Source organism: Rhinatrema bivittatum, chromosome 1 (assembly GCF_901001135.1).
Source record: "Rhinatrema bivittatum chromosome 1, aRhiBiv1.1, whole genome shotgun sequence".
NCBI classification, from domain to species: domain Eukaryota; kingdom Metazoa; phylum Chordata; class Amphibia; order Gymnophiona; family Rhinatrematidae; genus Rhinatrema; species Rhinatrema bivittatum.
Window position 1 is genome coordinate 496,384,726 of NC_042615.1, and position 15,780 is coordinate 496,400,505.

Consider the following 15,780-nt stretch of genomic DNA (forward strand, 5'->3'; position numbering starts at 1 on the left):
CAAGGCTTCCAGTGTAAACGCTCAGTAATCTTGCACCAAGGAAAATATGAAATCTGCAGACCTGCAAGAAAACAAGCTTCGAGAGGACAGAAGACAGACAGGGAAGGGCGTCTGGACTGATCCATGGTACTACAGGAACGAAAATTAACAGGTAAGAACTAATTTTCCTTTCCTGTACGTACCCGGATCAGTCCAGACAGTGGGATGTACCAAAGCTTCCCTAAACTGGGTGGGACCGAGACAGTCCCGCTCGAAGCACTTGCTGCCCAAAAGAACCGAACACTGGAGCGTGTACATCCAGACGGTAGTGCCGAGCAAAAGTGTGCAGAGACGTCCAAGTGGCAGCCCTGCAAATCTCCTGTGGAGACACAGACTGACTCTCCGCCCAAGAAGTAGCCTGAGAACGGCAGAGAATGGGCTTTCAGACCCTCAGGAAGTGGACGACCCTGACAAAGATATGCCGAGGAAATGGCTTCCTTCAACCACCGCGCAATCGTGGTCTTAGAAGCCTGTTTACCCCGGTTGGGACCACTCCAAAGGACGAAGAGATGGTCCGAAACGTGAAAGTCATTGGTGACTTGAAGATAACTTAGCAAGACTCGCTTGACATCCAGTCGACGGAGGTCGCACCCAGCCGTACCCGCAATCTCCTCCGGAGAGAACGCGAGGAGTTCCACCAACTGGTTAACGTGAAAAGCGGAGACAACCTTAGGCAAGAAGGAAGGAACCGTCCTGAGAGAGACCCCGGAATCAGAAAAACGCAAGAAGGGCTCCCGACAGGACAGCGCCTGAAGCTTGGAAATACAACGTGCAGAGGAGATAGAGACTAGAAAGCCAGTCTTAAGAGTAAGATCCTTGAGCGTAGAGTGGCGAAGAGGCTCAAAGGGAGCCGCACAGAGAGCACGAAGGACGAGGTTGAGACTCCAAGATGGACACGTGGCCCGAGAGGGAGGGCGGAGGTGTCTAACGCCCCTCAGGAAACGAATGATGTCCGGGTGAGCAGCCAAGGCATGACCATCCACCCGACCCAGGAGAGAGCCAAGCGCAGAGACTTGAACGCGTAAAGAACTGAAGGAGAGACCCTTAAAGAGACCCTTCTGAAGGAAAGAAAGAACCAAAGGAATCGAGGCGGAGCGCGCCGGGACGCCCGCCTCCATACATGCGGACTCAAAGACCTTCCAGATGCGCACATAGGCCAGAGAAGTCGACTGCTTCCAGGCTCGCAGCAGGGTGGAGATGACCTCCTCCCTATAACCTTTGCGCCTCGGGCGACGCCGTTCAAAAGCCAGGCCGCTAGACAGAAGCGATCGGCCTGGTCGAAAAATACAGGCCACTGCTGGAGGAGACGAGGGAGATTGACTGAGGCGCAGGAGCCCGTCCACCACTAGATTGATGAGATCCGCAAACCACGGCCTTCGCGGCCTCTCGGGAGCGACGAGAATCACCGGACCCCGGTGGACTTAGATTCTCCTGAGAACTTTCCCTAGCAGAGGCCACAGGGGTGAACACGTACAGAAGCACGTCCGCCGGCCAAGGGAGAGCCAGAGTGTCCACGCCCTCTGCGCCGTGTTCCCTCCAGCGGCTGAAGAACTGATTGGCTTTGGCATTGCGAAGAGTTGCCATGAGGTCGAAATGAGGACCACCCCACCTGTCCACTATCAGAGCCATGGCCGCATCCGAGAGTTCCCATTCTCCCGGATCGAGCAACTGCCGGCTGAGGAAGTCGACTTGAACATTGTCTTTTCTGGCGATGTGAGAGGCCGCAAGGCACTGTAGGTGACGCTCCGCCCAAGCGAGTAGGCGGCTGGCTTCTAAGGCTACCAGGGGACTGTGAGTGCCCCCTTGGCGACTGATGTAGGCGACTGTGGTGGAGTTGTCGGACAGGACTCGTACCGCCTTGTCGCGGATCAGAGGAAGGAACTCCTGAAGGGCCAGGCGGACCGCCAAAGTTTCCAGCCGATTGATGTGCCAGCGCGACTGAGTCTGGGACCATGTCCCCTGGGTGGACTGAGATAGGCAGACCGCACCCCCAGCCCAACAAGCTAGCATCCGTGGTTACTATCGTCCACTGTGGAGCTTGAAGAGGCATCCCTTGTAGGAGATGAGGAAGGGACAGCCACCACTGTAATTCGTCGGTAGTAGACTCCAAGAAGGGAAGGACTACGTGGAACTGCTCAGACACTGGTTGCCGAGACAGCAAAGCTTTCTGTAATGGACGCATATGAGCAAAAGCCCAGGGGACCAGATCGATGGTGGAAGCCATGGAGCCCAGGACTTGGAGATAATCCCGGGCCGTCGGTGAAGAGAGCACAATCAAATCCTGAACCTGACCGATCAGTTTGAGGGCTCGCGCCCAAGGTAAGAAAACCTTGCCTACTCGGGTGTCGAAGTGTGCTCCAAGAAAATCCATCTCCTGGGAGGGCTGAAGCTTGCTCTTGGAAAAGTTCACTATCCACCCGAGAGAGGCAAGGAGCTCCAGGACTTGATCCACCGCCCGCCGGCAAGAGGTCTCCGACTTGGCCCTGATGAGCCAATCGTCCAGATAGGGATGGACGAGAATCCCTTCCCGGCGCAAGGCCGCAGCCACTACTACCATTACCTTCGTGAAGGTGCGAGGAGCGGTCGCAAGACCGAAGGGGAGAGCTCGAAACTGGAAGTCCTGGTTGAGAATGTGGAATCTGAGAAACTTCTGGTAGTTGCGGTGGATGGGGATATGAAAATATGCTTCTGCGAGATCGAGGGAAACAAGGAACTCTCCTGGACGGACCGCCGCAATGACCGCCCGCAGGGTTTCCATGCGAAAGTGGGGGATCTTGAGGGCTTGATTGACCCTCTTGAGGTCCAGGATTGGGCGGAAGGAACAGTCCTTTTTGGGCACGGTGAAGTAAATAGAATTCTGGCCGGCGCCAATTTCCCTTTCTGGGACTGGGACCACCGCCCCCAGATCCAGAAGCTTGGAGAGAGCCTGGACCACCGCGTCCCTCTTGGCCCGGCCGCAAGGTGAGAACAGAAAGACATCTGGAAGTTCCCTGACATGGTCGAAAGCGTACCCGTCCCTGATAATGTCGAGGACCCACTGATCCAAAGTGATTTTGACCCATTCCTCGAAAAACAGGGAGAGGCGTCCGCCGAGGTAAGGGACCGAGGGATGGGCCGGCTGAACTTCATTGTGTGGCAGGTTTAGCGGTGGTACGCATGGGCTGGCCCTCGCGAAAGGGCCGCCTGCCACGAAAGGACTGCGACCAGGACTGCGCACGAGAAGACCCCCTAGGATTACCGCCCCGCCCTCGAGAAGTGAAGCGATGCTGACCCCTGAAGCGAAAGCGAGAGGCCGATTGATGTAGGCCACGGTGGTGGCGTTGTCCGAGAGGATCCTCACCTCTCTGTGTCGCACCAGGGGAAGAAAATGCTGGAGAGCGAAACGCACGGCTCTCGTTTCCAGGCGATTGATCGGCCACTTTGCCTCCTCTGGCGTCCAAGTCCCCTGCGTGGCGCTTCTTTCGCAGACGGCACCCCATCCCGCGAGGCTGGCATTGGTGGTCACCACCACCCAATTGGGAACCTCGAGCGAGACTCCCCGAGCCAGATGCGAGGGGACAAGCCACCAATCCAGGCTTTTCCTGGCTAATGGTGGAAGCGGCAGGATCACCTGATACTCCTGGGAGACTGGTTTCCAACGGGATAGCAGGGACGCCTGCAGTGGACGCAGGTGTGCAAACGCCCAGGGTACCATGTCGATGGTGGAGGGCATTACTCCCAGGAGCTGCAGATAATTCCAGGCGGTTGGTTCTTCCAAAGCCGAAAACCGAGACACGTGCTCCCTCAGGGCTTGCACCTTGTCCTGGCGCAGGAACACCATACCCCGCCGGGTATTGAAGCTCGCTCCTAAGAAATCCAGGTGTTGCGAGGGCACAAGGGAACTCTTTGGAAGGTTCACCACCCAGCCCAGAGAGCGTAGGAATTGTACTACTCTGGCCACTGAGGTCTGACCATGTGAGAAGGACTTCGCTCGAATCAGCCAGTCGTCTAGGTACGGATGTACTAGGATACCCTCCTTGCGGAGGGCCGCCGCCACCACTACCATGATCTTTGTGAAGGTCCGAGGTGCGGTCGCCAAACCAAAGGGAAGCGCCTTGAACTGAAAGTGTTGACCGAGAATCTTGAAGCGAAGATACCGCCGGTGAGCCGGCAGGATGGGAATGTGCAAGTATGCTTCCGAGAGATCCAGTGAAGCGAGGAATTCTCCCTTGTGCACTGAGGCAATCACTGATCGAAGAGTCTCCATGCAGAACCGGCTGACCCTGAGGGCCTTGTTTACCTCCTTCAAGTCCAGGATGGGCCAAAAGGAACCGTCCTTTTTGGGAACGATGAAGTAAATGGAATAGTGGCCCAAGCCCACCTCGAAGGGGACGGGAACGATGGCCCCTATTTCCTGCAGTCGGTCTAGTGTTTGTTGAACCGCTATCCTCTTGAGATCCGAACCGCAGGGGGAGAAGAACCGGTCCCTCGGGGGGCGGACAAACTCCAAGGCGTAACAGTCTCTTATGGTGTCCAGCACCCACTGGTCCGTGGAGATAACTGCCCACTCCTCGTAGAAGTCCATGAGGCGGCCTCCGATCCGGGGAGGTGAGAAGTGGGCTCCTATGGCATCATTGGCAGGACTTTGTGGGCGGATTTCCCTGCCCTGGACCCTCTCTCACGGGCCACCGCCCACGAAAGGAACGAGACCAAGGCTGGGATCTTGTCGGCTGTGTCCGGGAACCGGACTGCTGGTAAGACCTATAACGTCGCTGTGCCCTGGCTGGCCCTGGTTCTACCGGAAGAAAATGTCCTGAAGGAACGCTGTCTATCCTCCGGCAGCCAATGCACCGAATTTTCCCCCAGTGACTTGATGATCTGATCCAGGTCCTCTCCAAATAAAAACTTCCCCCGAAAGGGGAGGGAGCCAAGGCTAGACTTGGAGGAAGCATCCGCCGCCCAGTTGCGAAGCCACAAGAGCCGTCGGGCTGCTACAACCGAAACCATTACGCGAAAGAGATCATACAAGGCGCCCGCCCCGTATGCCATGGCAGATTCCAGACGGTCCGCCTGGGCGGCCTCTTCGGGGGGCAACTCCTGAGAGGTGAGAAGCTGCTATACCCAGAGTAAGCTGGCCCTTTGCGCGAGCGAACTGCACATCACGGCGCCCATACCTAGGGCGGAGAATTCGAAGACCCTCTTGAGGAAGGTTTCTAGTTTACGGTCCTGCGTATCCCGCAGGGCCGTTCCACCCGTGACCGGGATGGTCGTCCTCTTGGTCACTGCCGACACCGCTGAATCCACCTTGGGCACCTTGATAAGATCCAAAAAATCCTCAGGGAGCGGGTATAGCTTTTCCATGGCGCGTGTGACTTTCAAGGACACCTCGGGAATGTCCCACTCCCTGGTGAGAAGCTGTAGGAAGGACTCATGGATAGGGAAAGCCCTTGCCCTAGGACAGAGGGTGGCAAGTACTGGATCCCCTTTGCGAGAAGAGGTGGCAACGGCAGGAGCCACAGGGATCGGCGGATCTGGAGGTGGGTCGAGGTCCAGCTCCTGAATAATATGGTGGATGAGTTCATCCAGCTCTTCTTTTTGAAAAATCCGTAGGGCTCGAGGGTCATCCCCCTCCGCATGTCCATCCGGATGCGTCTCCGGGGGTTCCGGGGAGTCGTCTCTCACCGGCGAAGCCGCCCCCGTGGTATGCCGGGGTGGCACGGGAGAGGGACCCGGCAGGGATCCAGGCATAACGGGCGAGGCGGTGAGACCAACAGCAAGTTTAGGAACCTTGGGGGGAGGGGCCCCCAGGGGATTCGGCGCCTGCGCTCCCATACCCTGCAAATAAGCCATGTGCATTGCCAGAATAAAATCAGGTGAGAAAAACGGAGAGCTGATTGGAATCCCTGGGGGGGGACCGTCCTGGGAGCCCCAGTCGGGCAAATCCCCCGCCGGGGGCAAAGCCTGTTGAGAGCCAGTGCAACCAATCCTGTCTGCATCTGGGAGCGAGTCCGTCTCACGCTGTCCCCCTAAAATGGCCGCCGTTCCCGCCAAAGGCGACGTCGTGGCTGGCCCGCACCGCCCGGGCTGAGGAGGAGGCAGGTCCGAAATCGCACCGGAGGACTGCAGGGTGCCTTCCCCGTCGGGGAAGCACCGCTCACAAAGCCCCTCCCTCAGAAATTGATTCCCCGGTTCGTCGCAGGCCTCACACCTCGAGGACCGCGGCATGTCAGCACCGGGAAAAAAGCCTCGGGGGGGGGGGGCCAAAAACGAGCTAGTGCCGCGGGGGGCCTGGAATGGCCCTAACAACCTGCCGAAGGGGTCCAGGAACTGCGGGGGAAAACCCCCGTTTCAGTTGAGCACACACCCGCGGGCGGAGCTTGCGAAACACGGGACCCACAAACGACGCGTGGAGCGGCCGGAACCACCGGCATCCACGGGGCACCACTAAAAAGAAGCAAACCTGTAGAGAAAGAAACTCAAAAAACTTCCACTTACCCCAACGGAAGAGGAAAGGAGTACAGAATAGAGAAGGCAGAGCCACAGACACACGCCTCCTCAAAAATTGAAGTCTTTTTTTTTTTTTTTTAATTTTAAGGATCCAAAATGAAGAGAAACATAAGACAGGGAAATACTGTGGAGAAAAAGAAAGAAATAACCAAAAATGAAGAAACCCTGTCAATCTGGGGGAGCTAGTGGATCCCCCCACTCACATCTGCTGGAGTCAGAAGAATACTGAGCTCCAGCAGAGGGTGCACTACTCTATATGCTGACGCTCTCAAACTCTGTTCTGACTCCATCTGCTGGTCGGGGGATATAACCCACTGTCTGGACTGATCCAGGTACGTACAGGGAACACTCCCTGATCTCAACTTCTTTCTCGCTGGAACAAACCATCGCCCCTCACATACCCTCACCTTCCTTTCCTTACAGGAGATCATGCTCCTCTGAAGACCTCAACAGTCACTTGGTTCCACACCTTCCCTCCATATACCTCACCGACCCTAACACTGCTCTCCGTTCTTGGAATGTCATCACAGAATCCACAGCTAACAAGCTCTGTCCTCTAGCAATAAAAAAATCCCACTCAAATGCCTCTAAAAGACAACCCTGGTTCACTAACGACCTGAGAAGGCTTAAACAAAGTTTAAGACAGAAAGAAGCCAAGTGGCGTAAAACACCATGCGCTAGCACGCTCTCCGCCTACAAATTTACGCTACACCTGTACACGTCCTCCACCTCCAAATCAAAAAGGGATTTTTATGCGTCCAAAATTCATAACCTGGTCTTTGACGCTAAAGCCCTATTTGCCTATGTATCTAGCCTCACTAAGGTCGCCCCCCCAGAATTTCCCAGTAACCAAGCACAATCCAAAGCCGAAGAACTCGCATTGTTTTTCCAAAACAAAATCAGCCTTCTTACCCAACTACCCTCCCAAGATCGCCCCCCTACCATCGGCTTTGCAGCCTCCCATCAAAAATATCCACCTCGAAGCTTTCGAACCCATTTCCTCCTCTGAGATTCAAGTTGTTCTAAGAAGAATGAAACCCTCCTCTCACCCGGCGGATCATATCCCCACGAAACTTCTTCTCACAATCCCAGACTATCTCCAAAACACTGGCAGACATCATTAACTGCTCTCTCTCCCACGGTTCTTTCCCAGACGACCTCAAACTGGCGTCACTCAAACCACTCCTAAAAAAAACAAAATTTGGGCCCAAAAGATCCTAGCAATTTTCGCCCAATAGCCAATCTCCCCTTCATTGCTAAGATTATGGCAAGGCTTGTGAACTCTCAACTATCGGACTACATTGAAGATAATAAACTCCTTTCCGCCTCGCAATATGGATTCCGTAAAAACCTAGGCACAGAATCCCTCCTTACTTCCCTAACAGACTTCCTCATCCTGGGTCTCGACAAAGGTCAATCTTTTCTGCTGGTCCTTCTGGACCTTTCGTCAGCCTTCGATACCATCAACCACTCCATCCTCATCACCCAGTTAGCTGCCATAGGAATTTCCGGATCTGCTCTATCTTGGTTCAAATAGTTTCTCAGCAACAGAGGTTACAAGGTCAAAATCCAGAACAAAGAATCTTCACGCCATGACTCATCCGTAGGAGTCCCACAAGGCTCCTCTCTATCCCCGACACTCTAACATCTACCTTCTACCACTTTGCCAACTCCTCACCAACCTCAACCTAAAACACTTTCTCTACGCAGACGATATCCAGATCCTGATCCCCATCAAAGGCTCATACTCAAAAACCCTCGACTACTGGGAATCCTGCCACCAAGAAATCAAACGTCTCCTCAATAGCCTAAATCTAGTACTAAACTCCTCCAAGACCGAACTACTACTCATATCTCCAGAGAACAGCAATCTCACCGCTTCTTATCTAACCAACCCATCAACCACTCAAGTGAGAGATTTAGGAGTGATAATTGACAACAGGTTGAACTTCAAAGCCTCCATCAACAGAACGACCAAAGACTGCTTCCACAAACTCCAAGTTTTAAAAAGGATAAGGCCTCTCTTCCACGCCCAAGATTTCAGAACGATCCTCCAAGCAATTATTTTCTCAAAGTTAGATTACTGCAACGCTATCTTACTTGGTCTCCCTTCCTCCTACACAAAACCGCTCCAAATGGTACAAAATGCAGCAGCCCATTTACTAACAAACACCAGGAAAAGAGACCATATTTCCCCAATTCTAAAAGACCTTCATTGGTTACCAATCCACTTCTGAATCATCTACAAATCCATCTCCTTTATATACAAAATCATCCATCACCACACCACAATTGACCTACAATTTCCTCTCCGCTTACACAACTCCACAAGACCTACCAGAGACGCATACAGAGGATCCCTCCATGTACCCCCTACTAAAACCACTAGACACATTACCTTAAGAGATCGAGCCCTCTCCACAGCTGGCCCACCGTTATGGAACTCCATCTCTCCCGATCTCAGACAGGAGCCCTGTCTCCTAACCTTTAGAGAAAGACTCAAGACTTGGCTGTTTATCCAAGCTTTCCCGGACTTAAATTAATGCACCTCGCCATCAACATATCCAACACAGCAGCTGTACTTCATCTCCTTGTATATAATTTAGTCTCTACTAAACTAACTTTATTTCCTCTGCTCCCAGTTCAATAGCCCTTGTTAATTGTAACTGCTTTTCTTCGACACATTATTTCTGTTTTTGATGTATTTACTGCACCCCTGTTTATATGTAAACCAGCATGATGTGATCGTTTCATGAATGCCGGTATATAAAAACCTTAAATAAGTAAAATAAATAAATGTGTAAAAAAAAAAAAAAAAAAAAAACCCACACACACACACTGCTTAGATTATCTCCATATGCTAGTAGATAAGAAGCGTATTTCTTCTCTTTGGGTTTGCTTTTGAAATTAGAGATCAGGTATGCATCACAATTCAGATTCCTAGGAGTCTGACACAGGCCATGGTTTGAAAGTTTCTGCTATGGCCCCTGGAACTAGATAGACTGCCATCTCATTTCAGACAGACCATCGTTTTAAGTCCCTCCTGAACTGAGCTGGATTTGAACCAGCAACCTAGATTTGAAAGACTTACACACTGTGACTCCCTTGAACACACTGACAACAGGTTGTTTCAATCCTTAAGGCAAATGCCCAAAGCAGTGGTTTTGGAGTTTGAGAATTCGAGTTTAGAACTTTGAAATGCATATCATTTTTCAAATATATTTAAAACTCTAAAGGAATTCTTCCTCCATTTAATAGCAGTCATTGATAGTACCACAAACTGAGAATATTCAGGGGTCCATCTTAGAGAAGAGGCATGCTCAATTTACATTCAATTTCAACTTACCTTCTACATCTCTCTTAACGTGCTGTAACACAACATATCTTGCAAAATGGTACATAAGTTGAACAAACTTGGCACCACCAGGAGAAAGAAACAAAGAGGCAACAACCTGAGGAAAGCTGCTTCCACATTCATCCTATGGAAATGAAATTCTATTTTATTAAATGTTCTTTCTACAAAGTAACTGATCAAAATGACACAACCATTATTTCCCTTTAAAAATAAAAAACATTTATGAGTTTATATTCCTAGATGCACACTTATGAAACAAGCCCTAATACAGTCACAAAACTGAAAATAAAATGTGCTGTCCCCTAAAAATGGTGATGACAATAGGAATCGGATGATAACAAGCCCTTTATTAAAATGCCCGACTCTGGCCGAGTTTCGCTCCCTTGCACAGAGCTGCCTCAGGGGCAATTCATTTTACCAGGACTTGATTTGATCAATGCGGAAAAATTGTATTGATTGTGCCTTCAGTGCCGATGTATTCTCAATCTAATAGACTTGATCTAATCAGCGTAGTGTTGCTACGTGATAGCTGCTTTGAAGTAAAACTGTTCTGTACATGACAAATTTAAAATGACGAGCCGTAACTTAGCTGGTGGGAGGAAAATGTATGTGCGTCTTATGGAGCGAATATTTAAAAAAAAACACAAAAATCTAACAAACCCCCACCCTCCTGACTCCCCCAAGACCTGCCGATTTAATTTACTGCAACCCCCCACCCTCCTGACCCCCCCAAGACCTGCCAAACGTCCCTGGTGGTCCAGCGGGGGTCCAGGAGCGGTCCGGGAACGATCTCCTGAGCGTGGGCCGTCGGCTGCCAGTAATCAAAATGGCGCCGACGGCCCTTTGCCCTCACTATGTCACTGGGACCGACCGCTGCTATTGGTTGGTCTCGGGTCTTGGGGGGGGTCAGGAGGGTGGGGGGTTGCAGTAAATTAAGTCGGCAGGTCTTGGGGGGGTCAGGAGGGTGGGGGGTTGCAGTAAATTAAATCGGCAGGTCTTGGGGGGGGTCAGGAGGGTGGGGGGTTGCAGTAAATTGAGTCGGCAGGTCTTGGGGGGGTCAGGAGGGTGGGGGGTTGCAGTAAATTAAGTCGGCAGGTCTTGGGGGGGTCAGGAGGGTGGGGGGTTGCAGTAAATTAAGTCGGCAGGTCTTGGGGGGGGGGTCAGGAGGGTGGGGATGGGGTTTTTTTGGGGAGGGAGGGGTTCCCAGAGAAAGAAAAGTTTTCTGATCTGGGGAGTGGACCGAAATGGCCCTCCCCAGACCCGAAAACAAAATGGGGAGAAAAAAAAAAGCTATGCACTCCCCTAATTTGCTCCATAAGACGCCCAGACCAGAGCCGGTTTAGCACAAATTTATTTATTTATTTTTAATTTTCCCCCTCTGAATCCTAGGTGCGTCTTATGGAGCGAAAAATACGGTACTGATCTGGCGTGTAACGCCTGGAAGCTCTAAACTGCCCCAGACTCCTGCCAGCCCTATAAAAAGACAGACCATTATCCTCAGTCATTGGGGACTAGGGTCTCCCAGATTTTTCACCAACTGGTCCAAATCCTCACAAAGAGCACCCTATCACAAATGCAGAACAAGTAGAGCAGCGACTCTCAACCGGTGTGTTGCCGAAGATCGGAGCCACTGACTGCTGCTGCCAAAGACTAGCTGTTCAGCTGGGGGCCTTTGTGTGTGCGTAGAGTGTACGCGACAGGGAGGGGGCATGCGCATGCATTGTGTGTACGTGAGACAGGGAGGGTACTTGTGTGTGTCAATGTGTGTGTGCGAGAGAGTTGGAGCATGTTTTTAGCTGGCTGTGAGAGAGCGTGAGCATTGTGTGATTGAGTGTGTGATCGGGGAGACGGCTGGTGCGTGCGTGAGAGAGAGACAGTGTGATCGGGGAGACAGCTGGTGCGTGAGAGAGAGAGAGAGAGAGAGACAGTGTGATCGGGGAGACGGCTGGTGCGTGAAAGAGAGAGAGAGACAGAGACAGAGACTGATTGGGGAGATGATTAGTGTGTGAGAGACATAAATTGGTCCTCAGTGTGGTGTGGTGTGTGAGAGAGAGAGAAAAGACTGGTTGTGGCCCCTAAAGAAGAGAACTGTGAGGACAGTTTCAGCAGCTACTGCTGCTTCTGGTGTGGCCTGCAAGGGAAAGGAGTAGGAGAACTGTTGGAGTGGGTAAAGTAAAGGTGGCTTTTTAAGTTCATTTTTCTTGATTGACTGCCATTTTAATTATTGGGTATTATGTGATGTGTCTGCTGTTTTGAAATATTTTATTGGTGTTTGAAGAATTTTTAATAGTTTTTAACTGTTAGAGGATGTTCTGTTCATCAGCTGTTTTGAAACATTTTTTCATATAGTTTACAATTATTTCTATGTGGGAATCTAACACAACTTAGCTTTTTCTGTTTTCCTAATCGGAGGTGTATTGGTGTTTAGGACCTGGTTTAATATTTGTAATGTTGCCTTTTTATAGGTAGGGTTGTTCCATTTGAGTGCATAAACACAAAAGGTATCGCTAAACACAACCATATATAATTGTCACCGTTTGCCAAATCAATTATATTTTTCAAACTAATATCTTAGCGAAGTCCAACAAACGGATAAATATTTTGAGAGAAAACAGGACTGCATCAGCAAGCCATTGTCGACGTGCTCAGTGAAACCACACAGAGCCGTCCGGTCTTTTCAATCATTTGCAGCCTGTATGTTGGAAAACACACCCTCCGGTGTTGCTTGCACACCCTCCGGTGTTGCTTGCATTTGTGTGTAAGTATGTACAACTTGTGTATTCACATCATACTTTCTCAAAGGAATTCTAGTGATATAGTCCAAAAGTGCAATAGCCTCAAGCACTATTCTCTAGCAGGATAGATCATCATTGTCCTTTCAATATCGCAAAAAATGGTCCGTTTGACATGGTAGGGTTGAGAGGTCTCTAGCCCAGCATTGTCGTATAGGATTTCATCAAGACTACATGTCCTGTTATGAATAGATTTCGCATTAAGATTATTTGACTCCTGAAGAAGCAGCCGCAAGGCTGCGAAACACGGCCGCTGTCGAGTCAGCATCTAATTCATCTTGAACATAAGTGATCTTATTTTATTTATTTAATATCTTTTATATACCGACGAACGTTGGGAACATCTCATCAGTTTACAGGGAACAGAACTTAGCAACAGGCTTTACATTTGTCACATGATTATAATAGGAACAGTAGAAATAACAACAACAACAAAAACAATAACATACGAATAATATGGAAGATTACACAAGTAATAATTAACTAAGTGGGATACATGATAGTGGTTATTCAAAAGAGAGGCAGGGAGATTCTGCTAGATATGATTGATATCAACATTTGTAGGAGGTATAAATTTGTATATACAATGGTTGTCAGGGAATATATACACATTTGTGAGTAAAAATGTTCTTATTTACAGAAAGCTGTCTTGATAAATTTGCTTTCCGGGAAGCACAGTAGAAAGCTAATTGTTAGGCAAGGTGGAAAGGGGTGGTTAGGGGGTGGGAAGGAAATAGGGGTGGGGGGGAGAAGGGAGGAGGGAGGTTAGGAGTTAGGGAGGGGGGGGGGGGCTAGTGAATGTGTGAATGTTAGGTGTATGAGATCTGTATTTAAATCACTACTGAAGGGAAAGGGGACTGTGTGAAAGGGAAAACCTTGAAACAGAAATGTTTTCAAGAAATATTCTTATTTTAAACTTGCTATCTAACCACCAGTCTAAACATGACTTAGAATACTTACCGAAATTTTTCTTAACCACTCGCAGCATAGTTTCCTGAATTCAGCATCTCTCTTTTTATCTAGTGAAGGCCAACAATGTCTTTACATTCCAAAAACATTAAAAAAAAAAAAAAGTTGATTAATGTTTTTGTCAAAGTATATAAAATGAGCAGATGAAATTGCATGTCAATTAAAAAATGAACATAACAAATGAGAGAAAAATACAAATATATTACAAAAATACATCAATTTTATTACAATAATTTTAGAGAAATGAAACAATTTCTCCTAAATGCATAAACATGCTCAAATGCCCAATGCATAGTAATACTCTCATGACATGTAGTAACCGTAATTACACAAAAATTTCTCATCTATATATAAATACTCTATTACATACTAGGTATGTGCTTCGGGTAAAAATTGTCTGGCTTCGTTTCGGCCCCCCGTGGGAATTTCGTTTTTCCCGTGGTTCAGGATTATTTTTTTTCAGGGGTCCCGATTTTCAGGTTAGCGCGCACTAACTCAAAAACGAATTTTTTCCGAAATTTCAGAAAAAAAATCAATCTTTTTTCGGTTGTGCTGAACCATTCCAAATTAGGCAATTTCGTTGCCATTGCCTAATTCAGGAGAAACGATTGCACATCCCTATTACATACTAACTTCCTTTCTAAAACCCCCAAACAACCCCCATTCATAATTCATTCATACACAAAAAAACTTGGGGCATTTCAACCATGTCCTGATATCTAAAACACAATACCCTCTATCAATGCATCAACATTCTAACTTGAAAACAGTTATATATGCAATGAAATAAGTTTATTGTAAAGGAATCCTTTCATGAACACAATTATACAGGTGTATGGATCAGTTTATCAGTAGGACATATGCTTCTTCACAAGCAAGTCTTCATCAGCACAATGGATCTTCCCATCTTCCCTGTCAAAGAACCCCCCCCCACCCAGTTTAGATTTGATTTATGCACACTGATGCTATGCTGAGGCAGGGGGATGCCGATACCATTGCAGAATTACGTGTTAGTCGTGTACTCAACCCGCAAATTCCATGGACAGTCTCAAGCGCCTGTCGTATAATGTAACACTGCTGATCTGAAAGCGGCATCTGAAGTTGCTTGCTGGTCAAGACAGTAGTGCAACATGAAAGTATGTAGAAACAACCAAGTGGCTGCTTTACAAATATCCAGTAACGGTACTTTGTGGAGATGTGCAATTGAAGCAGCCATGGCTCTCATCTGATGTGCTTTGACGGAGGTGGTCAACTCGGTTGAGCGTTTCGAATAACAGAATTGATTGCACTGAGTTATCCAAATAGTCAAAGTCCTCTTTGTTACTAGCAGATCTGGAGCATTTGGAGGACACAAAGTTGTGAAACTGTTAGCTGCATGAGTTCTTCTCTTGTAATAGGGTAAAGCCCTCTTGCAGTCTAAAGTGTGAAGGAGTTGCTCCCTCATTTTTATGCAGTTTCGGGAAAAAGGTAGGTAATGTGATCATTCGATTCAGGTGGAAAAGTGAAACAACCTTTGGTAGGAAGGTCGGATGTGTTTGTAAAGCGGCTGTCATGGTAAAACTGTAAGAATGGGGGATAGTGAACAGAGGCCTGAAAGCTCACCGAACTTGTCTTGATGAATTCACTGTGATTAGAAAGACCACCTTCCAAGTTACATATTTCATGTGGGGATTATCCATTGGCTTAAAGGATGAAAGCATAAGTGCTTCTTGTAAGAACATAAGAAAATGCCATACTGGGTCAAAGTAAATAACAGATTCACATCTACCCATTCTAGACCTCTCATGATTTTAAACACCTCTATCATATCCCCCCTCAGCCGTCTCTTCTCCAAGCTGAAAAGTCCTAACCTCTTTAGTCTTTCCTCATAGGGGAGCTGTTCCATTCCCCTTATCATTTTGATAGCCACCTTCTTGGACACTGGCTAAATGAATTGGGACCATTGTGTCTTGAGACCTCATTGTAGGTGGCACATACGTAAATGAGTGCGCGGAACTAGGTATACCAGCAGGGTAAGGACTTGACGCGCTGAGGGGGCACACACACTGTTTCAACTGTACCATGGGAGTGTGAAATGTTGGTGCTGTCAGTGGGAAGAAAGGCCATGCATAGGATTGCTCCTATGAATTGGAAAACCTG

General features: G+C 48.9%; 1 protein-coding gene across 1 annotated transcript in view; it reads right to left on the reverse strand.

Annotated features, from left to right (window-relative positions):
- The window catches only part of HAUS6 (HAUS augmin like complex subunit 6), a 345,826-nt gene that overhangs the window by 270,247 nt on the left and 59,799 nt on the right, over positions 1 to 15,780 (reverse strand). Inside the window, exons 3-4 of the mRNA XM_029608783.1 lie at positions 13,633 to 13,711; positions 9,872 to 10,004 (exon numbers count right to left, since the gene is read on the reverse strand). Of these exons, the coding sequence (XP_029464643.1) occupies positions 9,872 to 10,004; positions 13,633 to 13,711 (212 nt within the window). The remainder of the gene's footprint in view (positions 1 to 9,871; positions 10,005 to 13,632; positions 13,712 to 15,780) is intronic.